The 10,826-nt window shown below is 43.6% G+C and overlaps 1 protein-coding gene across 4 annotated transcripts; it reads left to right on the top strand.

The window, feature by feature from the left end:
* Positions 1–2,136: 2,136 nt before the first annotated feature.
* Positions 2,137–10,444, top strand: ABCC5 (multidrug resistance-associated protein 5). Of its 4 annotated transcripts, XR_015185775.1 has the most exons (14): positions 2,140–2,403; positions 2,582–2,641; positions 2,855–4,986; positions 5,393–5,713; positions 5,813–5,899; positions 5,991–6,692; positions 6,793–6,957; positions 7,038–7,332; positions 7,412–7,626; positions 7,704–8,009; positions 8,927–8,990; positions 9,068–9,307; positions 9,741–9,996; positions 10,085–10,444. XR_015185775.1 is itself a non-coding variant. In XM_086494766.1 (13 exons), the coding sequence occupies exons 2-13, from the start codon at positions 2,599–2,601 to the stop codon at positions 9,866–9,868; spliced, it is 4,575 nt and encodes a 1,524-aa protein (XP_086350892.1). In that variant the 5' UTR covers positions 2,140–2,403; positions 2,582–2,598; the 3' UTR covers positions 9,869–10,444. The 4 variants fall into 4 exon arrangements, 3 of the variants coding, with proteins under 3 accessions (XP_086350893.1, XP_086350892.1, XP_086350891.1); XM_086494766.1 differs by having other exon boundaries at positions 2,978–4,986; positions 9,741–10,444; XM_086494765.1 differs by having other exon boundaries at positions 9,741–10,444.
* The last annotated feature ends 382 nt before the right edge of the window (positions 10,445–10,826 follow it).

Genomic DNA, 10,826 nt, shown 5'->3' with positions numbered 1-10,826 from the left:
ACTAAGTAACACACTCTCTATCGTGTGCCTTGAGCTTCCTTCGTCTTCTCCAAGCTGTGTGCGTTTCTCAGCAACCCTAATTCCAACAATAACAAACAGAGTGAACACGTTTAGAGAGCCTTTTAAAGAGCTCATAGTTGGAGCCCATAGAGAGCGTTTTTGGTAAGATTCGAGCATTACTATAAACTTGGGTTGTGTGTTTCTTTTGTATGCCAAAAATAAAATTTGAAGCTTCAAGCCAAACCTGACATTGGATTTTGGAAGTGGGACACTTGACATCCCACACCCATAGATGTTAGAATATATTCTTGATATGATAGATGCATATTTGATATATCTCTCTCTCTCAAGCCCGAGCCCTTATATTGGAGATTAGCCTTCAGCTTCTAGTTCACGATGTGTGGCAAATCACTTAGAGATCACTCACTTTGCCATTATACTATAAGTATAGATGCCCTTTACAACCTCTATCACACTGTAACAACAACCACTACACCCCTTGATCGGTCCTTCTACATTTAGTAGAGTTCACAATATCTGTCTGCCTTTAAATGCCCTTCTCTTAGAGAGCCCACAATATCTGTCCACCTTTGACCACCCTCAAAAGTGCCGGCACATGTTGCACCTCCCCTAATCTACAACTGCCCTTTTTGATATGTCATACATCGAAGTGAGCTGAGCCCTTTCAAGCTAGCATGTTGAGGTAGCTATTGGTTTATGTTGAGTCATGCTCAAAGCTACAACCGATTACCCTAGTACACAGTCACTAACAACCCCTTGCCTCCTCATGTGCAAAGGCTATAGTGATGATCCCTGCCTACAGTAGTGATGTCGACCTTACCTTTGACCCCCCCCCCCCCCCCGCCCTCAAGAAAAAAAAAAAGACCATCTCCCTCACCTTTTCTTCAATTGTGCGGCAACTGCAGCCATGAAAGCCACGACCCTATGACCTTGCTACTTTGGTGGCCTTGCTGACTTTGTCAAGCATTTCATTGCTTCTCTGTTACTCCGTATGTCTCCACATCCCTTATTAATCAATGCATTGCACTACTCCTTTCAAATAGTGCTCTAAAAGTCTTTTGGCATTGGTGGTTGGAGTGCAATCATTCTATATAAACACCTCGGCCCAACTGCGTATGTCCAACCGCTATGTTATACCGATCCTTGCGGTTTCTCAAGATTCAATAGCGTCACACCTCAATCACTCCTTGGGAACCGACATGTCCCTTCTCATATCTCTCTCTGCTATTGCTGGCCTCAGCCATGGCCACCTTCACTGCTCACAACACATCGTCATCTCACACCCTATGCAGTCCCTCCAAGCATCGTCATCTCATACCCTTAGCAATTCTTGCAAGCTCATTACCTCCAGTTGCAAGAGCGGCAGTAGCATGTCGACGTGGTTAATTGGGCCCCTCCGACATGACCTCTAGCAAGATGACATGAGCGCCACTCTCTTTTTGGAGTCTCAAGGGCTTCGTTGTTGCTAGGTTAGCTATGGCAAGCCTACTCACTTCTTTGCTCTCTGTAGCACACCTCCACCTGCCCCTGCCTCTCTAGCCCTCTCTTCCTAGGTGATGTCGCCCACTAACAAGCTTTGGCTCTAACATTTGCAGATTAACATGTGTAAAATAGCATTGGGAAACACTTTGTGTGGTTTCTTGCTAAGTACTAATGCCTCAACTTCTGGTCCCCCCCCCCCCCCCCTCTCTCTCTCTCTCTCTCTCTCTCCACTTAGCCAAAAGTTTGATGGACTCAGTATTAATGGACATGTGGACAGTGGGTTGCTTGAAAAGCAGCCTGCTTCATGCCATCACCTTCTCTGGAAGATCGAGCACTGCACAATTGTACTAACGCACTATGCAGGAGACGTGATGGGCTTCCAAGTTCCACCTGACAAGGTGAATCTCATAACAGGAAACATAGATATAGACCATATAGATAAAGAGATTCCAAAGCTTATAACTTATGGAGGTGCGTATGCCACAAATGGAGGTAGTGGAGAATCTTTCTGGCCACAACTTTTATATTTTCTTATCTTGTTTTTCAGAATGTACAACAAAGTACGTTTGCTCTCTCTTCTTCTTCTTTTTCTTCGTCTTCGTACCCGTCGCCGGACCCCTCTCTCTCTCTCTCCAATGGTGGGGCAAGTTCCAGTGGAGGGGCCAACACGACCATTCTTTAGTAGCGCGAAGGGTGCGTTAAAAGTTTTTAGCTGGCAAATAGAGGCGGCGCAGATCTCCCCGCGGGCACGCACTGTCTCACCTATTCAAGCCATAGCTCAGCTCAGATCGAGGGCACGAGCCTAGAAGACAGGGATTGCGAGAGACTGCAGAAAATTGAGCCCGACGTCTGGAGCGGAGCATTATTCGGGCCTTTAACTATTTCTTAAGAACCCTCGAGGTGGTGTGAAAGCTACTCACTTTCTTTTTATTAACTCACACTTGTCTGTGCATTCCTCGCTGGTTCTCTGTCGTACACCTGTTGGCTTACCCCTTGAGATTCCCTTCATTTCTCCCTTACTCTCTGCCTTACACCTGTTGGGTTCATGCTAACCCCGAGAGATTCCTTCCATGTGCAGATTGAGGCAGATCGGTGATGAACAGAGGAGGCCAAGGTGCGAGCATAGTTTATGCCCCAGGTTCACCCTCAGCTCTCTCTCTCTCTCTCTCTCACACACACACACACACACACACACACACACACACACACACACACACACGGGGCGCGCACACACACACACACACACACACACGATATATACTTTGTTTAGAAAAAAACCCAGAGAGAATGTGCAACGCTGATCGTGTTCTTGGTATGCTTATTGATGATTCGGAGTGTGCATTGTATTTAGGGAATTTTGCAGACAATGCTCTTCTGCACGTGGCTGCTGTTATGTCGCCGTCCTCGCCAACTGAGCGTCATTGTGAAGGTGGTATCAGAGGCTCATTTCTGCATGATGGAAAATTTGATGCAGGTGCCTTTGTGAGTGGCTCCTTCTTGCTGGAAGATGCTGTCATTATCGTGCCGCATGTCATCTTCTTGTTGGCATACATTATACTATGGGTCCGGCGATGCACTTTGGAGTCCATATCAAAGAATCGGTTCATGGCCTCAAATGGGTTTCATGTCAATGGAGATGTTCCAACTGAGTTGCAATATGGGTTGTATTTCAAATCATCCTTTTTCTGTTGTATATACCTCTTCCTAGCCAACGTTTTCACTTTAATATGGTGTGTTTACATGGAGCTTCGCAAGGATTTTTGTCTTCCCTTGCATGCTATTGTGGTTTCCGTCGTGCAAGTTTTAGCATGGACAGTCATGATAAAGTCCATATATGAGACAAAGAGAAATGGAAGATTAATTTACCCATGCATTCTGAGAACATGGTGGATTGTGGCCTTTTTGTTGCTAGTTTATTCTTCTGCTTTTGATATACAAGTTTTGTACAGACATTACCGCAATGCATCAGTTTTTGTGTGCATGAGTGTGGCATCATGCCCTGCTGCAGCAGTGTTGTTTGTAGCTGGCATTTTTGGTAATTCAGGCATATACCATGTGAAGTCGGATCTTCATGAGCCACTTTTAGCTCATTCTCGGGAAGAGCGCTCCGAGGTTGAAGTGACACCTTACAGCAATGCAGGGGTTTTGAGCATGGCTACTCTATCATGGCTTGATCCTTTACTTGCTCTAGGTTCAAAAAAGCCCCTTGAGCTCAAAGATATTCCTCTCCTTGATCCGGCCGATCGCATTGAAACTTCGTATCTTAGATTGAAGGCGGCTGTAAAACATTTGAAGTTTCAGGATCCTGCAAAACAACCCTCTCTCATCAAGGCAATTGCTATTTCTTTTTGGAAGGATGCTGCTTGGACTGCGGTCTTTGCAACAGTTAACACATTTGCTTCATATGTTGGCCCATATCTTATTACAGATTTTGTCGATTATTTGAGTGGTAAGAGGCGGTTCAAAAATGAAGGCTATATTCTAGCATTTTTGTTCTTGAGCTCAAAAATTACAGAGAGCTTGGCACAACGGCAATGGTATATGGGGATTGACTTGCTGGGGATGCATGTACGAGCTGCTTTGACAGCTTTTGTATATCGTAAGGGACTTCGTCTTTCTAGTCTATCACGACAAGGCCATAGTGCTGGGGAGATTATCAACTACATGTCTGTAGACGTGCAAAGAGTTGGGGACTTCTCCTGGTATCTGCATGATAGCTGGCTTCTTCCATTGCAGATTGTATTGGCACTTGGGATACTGTACAGAAGTGTTGGAGTGGCCTTCATTGCAACTCTCGTTGCAACTGTCATCTCCATATTGGCAAACACTCCCTTGGCTAGGCTACAAGAGCATTATCAAGACCATTTAATGTCAGCAAAAGATGAACGCATGCGTGCGACTGCTGAGTGTTTGAGGAGCATGAGAATCCTGAAATTACAAGCATGGGAAAACAGGTACAGGACTAAGATTGAAAGAATGAGGGAGGAGGAGTATGGATGGTTGAGGAAAGCTCTTTTTGCTCAAGCAGCAGTAACGTTCATTTTTTGGGGGGCCCCTGTTTTCGTTTCCGTAGTAACTTTTGGCACCTGTGTTTTACTTGGTATTCCACTCACTGCAGGACGTGTCCTGTCAGCACTTGCCACGTTCCGTATCTTGCAAGAGCCTTTGCGAAGCTTTCCAGACCTGGTGGCAATGATTGCACAAACCAAAGTGTCCTTGGATCGAATTTCAAGTTTTCTGGAGGAGGAAGAGCTGCCAAAAGATGCAGTTTGTAAGATAAGCAAGAGTACCTCTGACATGGCAGTGGAGATCAGAGATGGTACTTTCAGCTGGGACCCATCGTCTGGCATGATGCCGACACTCTCAAACATCAATCTGAGAGTAAGCAAGGGAATGCGGGTGGCTGTCTGTGGAAAAGTAGGGGCTGGGAAGACAAGTTTACTTGCGTGCATTCTTGGGGAAACACCAAAGCTGTCTGGAATGGTAAGATGTCAATGCCTTCTGCCTTAATTGATTTCGGAATCAAGTTTGCCTGCTTAGAAGAGTTTTCTCATCACTCTCTTGTGTGTCTCCCCGATTTTGAAAAACATATGAAGGAAACATTGCAATACCATCTTTCTTGCATGCACATGCTTAACATTAGAATCAGAGTTGCAATCTGTCAGGGAATATTGCTCACATACTTAAAAAAAATCCTAAATTAGAGATGCATCTTTTGGAATATTTAATTGGGTTTCTTGTCTTGAAATTCTTTAATTATTTTGCCTTAACAAAATTTTACCACCGTTTATGGTCATAATATACTGGTGGAGACCCCGTGTCTTTGTTTACATCAACGCCAATGTTAGTTGCTCAAATTGATATTTCGGCTTTACGGTTCCATGACCAGGTGAAAGTTTGTGGACGAACTGCCTATGTCTCTCAGTCTGCATGGATTGAAAGTGGCACTATAGAAAAGAACATTCTATTTGGAGATCCAATGGACAAAAACAAGTATAAAAATGTACTTCAGGTTTGTGCCTTAAAGAAGGACATGACGCTGTTTTCTCATGGAGATCAGACGTTTATTGGTGAAAGGGGTATCAATCTCAGTGGTGGGCAAAAGCAGAGAATTCAACTTGCCAGGGCTTTGTATAAAGATGCAGATATTTATCTCCTTGACGATCCATTCAGTGCAGTTGATGCTCACACTGGCAGTGAACTTTTCAAGGTAAACTTCTCTGTGTGCATATTGCTTATTTTTCTGTGTGTCCAGTTGTATGTTTGCCATCAGACTTGGTTGGATTCTCAGTTTCTGCTGACTTTCTAGGAGTGCTTACTAGGAGCTCTGGCCGAGAAAACTGTTTTCTTTGTGACACACCAAGTGGAGTTCTTATCGACTGCAGATCGTATTCTTGTAAGCCTTTAAATTCTTTGCAGAATGTTTTGAGCACATCCTTGTTCTCTTATTGTGTCATTGATCAAGTTTTCATATATATATATGCAAGGTTCTTCGGGATGGGGAAATTATACAGGCAGGGAAATATGAAGAGTTGCTGCAGGCAGGGACAGATTTTAATACATTAGTCTCGGCTCACAACGAAGCAATTGAATCGATGGATGTCAATGAATATGTAATGGATGAATCAGAAGAGCCTGAGAAGCCAACTTCAGTTGTAAATGCAGAGGAGGAATCCCCAAAAAATTGTGAGATTGAGAAAATACCTGCATTGAAGTGTGAGAAACAATCAAATGAAAATCAGCTTTGTGTCAAGCCGAACAAGAAAAAGAGCTCGGCAAAACGTATGAAGAGAAAACAGTTGGTACAAGAGGAGGAACGAGAAAAAGGAAGAGTGAGTTGGAGAGTGTATTGGTCCTACATGACAGCAGCATACAAGGGTAGCCTCATCCCAGCCATTGTTTTGGCTCAATTTGCTTTTCAAGTCTTGCAAGTCAGCAGTAATTGGTGGATGGCATGGGCTAGCCCTCCCACAGACGGGCATCAGTCTAGAAGTCACAGTCTGGAAATGATTTTAGTGTACACCATCCTTGCATTTGCTAGTGCCTTTTTTGTTTTTGTACGAGCTTTTCTGGTCTCAGTATTTGGTCTAAAAGCAGCCCAGAAGCTCTTTTCAAGTATGAATGAATCTCTTTTTGGTGCCCCCATGGCATTTTTTGATTCAACGCCAACGGGGAGAATTTTGAACAGGGTATGTGCTTTGTGCTGCTTGGTTAGCTATCTCCTTCTAATTGATTGCGCAATCTTGAATCGACACCATCTTAACTCTTTCAGCAAATTCATCTTAGCAGGCTTCATCGGATCAGAGTGTGGTTGATTTGGACATTCCATTTAGGCTAGCAAGCTATGCTTCAACAACTATTCAACTTTTTGCTATCATTGGAGTAATGTGTCAAGTAACCTGGCAGGTCTTGTTGTTGTTTGTACCAGTGGCTGCTATTTGTCTATGGTTGCAGGTAGCTATTTTCTTGCTTTTGTTACTTTTCATTGTGAGAATTGATGGCCTTTTAAACACAAAACCTTGTGTTCACTACAGAGATATTACATGGCTTCAGCAAGAGAGCTCACCCGATTATTTGGTGTCCAGAAATCTCCAATCATTCATCACTTTGGAGAGAGTATCTCGGGAGCAGCCACTATTCGAGGATTTGAGCAACAGAAACGCTATATCAGGATGAATTTTACACTTGTTGATAATTATTCGCGGCCTTTCTTTAATAGCTTTTCTGCTATTGAGTGGCTTTGCTTGCGCATGGAGTTATTATCAACATTTGTCTTTGCTTTTTCAATGGTTCTGCTCGTTAGCTTTCCACTTGGAAACATTGACCCAAGTAGGTAATGCATGAATAGATTGTGTAGTATGCCTTCTTTTTCGTTTCAGTACATCATAGCTTTTGCCTTATTTTGCAGGCATGGCTGGCCTTGCAGTCACGTATGGGCTGAACCTGAATGCACGTCAGTCTCGTTGGGTGTTAAGCTTGTGTAAGCTGGAAAATAAAATTATATCTGTGGAAAGGATTCAGCAGTATACGCGGCTTCCAAGAGAGGCAGCTGCAGTGATCGCAGTTTCAAGACCTTCGCCTGATTGGCCCCCCAAAGGAGCAATTGAGTTTTGTGATTTGAAGGTGCACATAAATGAAATTGCCAGTTCTGAGTATGTTTTCACGTGTGCACTTGTTTTTAAATTTTCAACATATCGCAGGTACGATATGCTGCACACTTGCCAGTCGTGCTCCATGGGGTTAGCTGCTTCTTTCCTGGGGGAAAGAAGATTGGCATAGTTGGCCGTACGGGGAGTGGCAAGTCAACCTTGATACAGGCCCTCTTTAGAATTGTGGAGCCCTCTGGAGGAAGCATCATTATTGATGGTGTGGATATAACCTTGATAGGCTTGCATGATTTACGGTCCCGTTTGAGCATCATCCCACAGGACCCGACTCTTTTCGAAGGCACTATGCGAGTGAATCTGGATCCCCTTGAAGAACACACAGATGCTGAAATTTGGGAGGTACTTGTTATTGGTAGAGAACATCTACCTTTGGCATGTTTTTGGGCTGTTTCTTTTTAAGGTTGCAAAACACTAGGGACTGCTATTGTTTATGTAAAGTATTTTAGAACATGAGAGAGAGAGAGAGAGAAAGAAAGAAAGAAAGAAAGAAAGAAAGAAAGATTTTTAACGTCTATGTCAGGCTGAAATCGGCCTATGAGACAAATCAAATGTACATGGTGTGTATGTCATCCGTCTATCAGAAAGACAAATGAAACAAAACTGATACAAAACTGAACTGAATGTAGGTAGTGGAGTATCTGAGGAGGGATGGAGCTCTATCTCTAGGGGTATATGCATGTCTATATGCTCAAGGTAGTACAATCATGAGAATGCATCAAGCTATCTAGCTCCATCCTGTACTAATGGGGGGATGTAAGATGTGGTACATGGGCGGGTCTGGTGCCAAGGCTACCCGGATGAGAGAGAGAGAGAAGAGAAGTGTAGTCTTGAACATAGGAACAATCCCAAGAGACCTCAAAAATCGATCCGACCTCAATACTTGTTATTCAAGTGGGGATTGCGATAACCAATCTACCACACTCGGTGATAGAAAGGTTATTCCAATTTCCTCTGCTTAATAAGAGACGCGCACACACCCATGCAAAGAGAAGTTTTTAATGTCGTAGGAACAATCCCAAGAGACCTCAAATATCTATCCAACAAGTTTTGAACTCAAGAGTTGTTATTCAAGAGGGAAATGGGATAACCAATCTACCACACTTGGGTGATGGAAAGGTTTCCTCTTCTTATTAACACGCTCCCACACGCACACCCAGGAAAACTGTTTTCAACATCATAAGAAGCTGCTGTCTTCACAAATGTCAAATTTGTCGTTTGCAGTCTCATATGATTGCCTCTTTCTTTGTGATGTACAGGCACTTGACAAGTGTCAACTTGGTGATGTCTTGCGGTTGAAAGAGCTAAAGCTGGACACTTTTGGTAAAAAAGGGTTTAAAATTTTGTCATCCTGTTTAATGTGTTCTCTTATGTTCCTAAGATAGGATATCTGTATGCAGTTACAGAAAATGGTGAGAACTGGAGCGTGGGTCAAAGGCAACTTGTATGTCTGGGCAGGGCTCTTTTAAGGCATGCACGGATACTCGTTCTTGATGAAGCCACTGCATCTGTGGACACTGCAACTGATGGTCTTATTCAACGTACCATCAGAGAGGAGCTTAGCAGCTGTACTGTGATCACAGTTGCACATCGCATTCCTACAGTGATTGACAGTGACTTCGTTATGGTCTTGAGTGACGGTCTCTCTCTCTCTCTCTCTCTCTCTCTCTCTCTCTCTCTCTCTCTCTCTCACACACACACACACACACACACGCACACACACACTCACTCACTCACGTACACACTTATGCACACACAGGGGGCATGCAGGAAGGCGGGCACACACAGGCACGCACAGGTAGTCATGCATGTGTTGCCAGAGATCGCTATGCGTGTGTTTAATGCAGGCACGCACGCTTGTTTGCAATCTCATGCAGACATGCGTGCACACAGGCAGGCATGCGTACAGATTGCTATGCTGCATGGGTTCATGGTACGCCTCATCCTTTTGTAATCTCTGTATTGCTGGCGCTCTCTGGATTGAGTCATTTCCAAGACACACCTGTCCAGGGAGCCTTCTCACAGAAGGTCTATTAAGGTGTTTTTTCTGATGGTAAGATTTTTTGTTGGCAGGGAGGGTCCTTGAATTTGATACTCCTTTGAATTTGCTGGAAGACAAGTCCTCAGCTTTTCTGAAACTCGTCTCGGAGTACATGCTGAGGTCAAGTAACATATCAGATTTGTCATCAAGCTTAACCTAGGTGGTGGCAGTTTCTTGTTAGAATGGGAACACTCGTGCTTTTCTGGAGCACTACTACGCGAGCATGAGCAAAAAGATGAAGATTGGGCTTTATGGATGTTCATCTGGAGGCTAAACACTTTGCAGCAGGTAAAGAGTACCCACTATTTGGTGACGGTATGCATTGAGGCCTGTTTCTCTCCAAGAGTGGTTTATTTAGGCCTTGTTTTTTCCCCAGAAACACTACCCTCTTGTCGAAGAGAGAAATTACAGGCTGAGGCAACAGGAAATGGCAGACAAATTTCTGCTTTGCTTGCGGGCACTCGCAGCTGAAAGCAGGGAAATTTGGCCGTGATGATTTTATTCTGATCAGGCCACTCATGGGCTTATTGAGCTTGTTTCTGTATCTTGCGTTTGCCAATTTGCTTTCCAGAAATTCCCTTGCAACCACCACACCTCTGTACTCTAAAGAAGATACATGTATACATAGAGATTACAAATACTTTGCTTTGTGCACTACTGAAGAATGTCATTCAGTATCAATAATATGTGCACATGTATACACAGAGATATGAAATATACACTGCAATTTATAGTCTATTTTGTTTTGTGGTTACTTGTACAAGTTGTGGAAATTTTAACGACTCATGCTGTTGTGCTTATCTGAGGAATGAAACTTTTTGCGACTACCGTGCATGTGCACAGGCATACTCATTTTTTTGTAGTGTACTGTTTATTAAATGTGGGATATCTTAAGATAAAAAATGGGATGTGAAAGCATGCCTTGGTCCCAAAAAACTTGGTCAAAATACAACTTCAAAACACCTACTGGGACTCGCATGTTATAATTGCACATATGGAGGAGCTTGAGCTCTACTGTCACTCCCTTGTGGAATTTATTCTTTACCAAAGAGCCTGAAAATTGCGGATGTATATATGAAGCACAAGATGTGAGGGATCCGATTTTTCTTGGGAGCTTT

This window comes from Adiantum capillus-veneris, chromosome 22 (assembly GCF_014529385.1).
Source record: "Adiantum capillus-veneris isolate H3 chromosome 22, ASM1452938v2, whole genome shotgun sequence".
NCBI lineage: Eukaryota > Viridiplantae > Streptophyta > Polypodiopsida > Polypodiales > Pteridaceae > Adiantum > Adiantum capillus-veneris.
The sequence above is the reverse complement of the archived record's forward strand: the minus strand, read 5'-3'. Positions and strand labels throughout refer to the sequence as shown.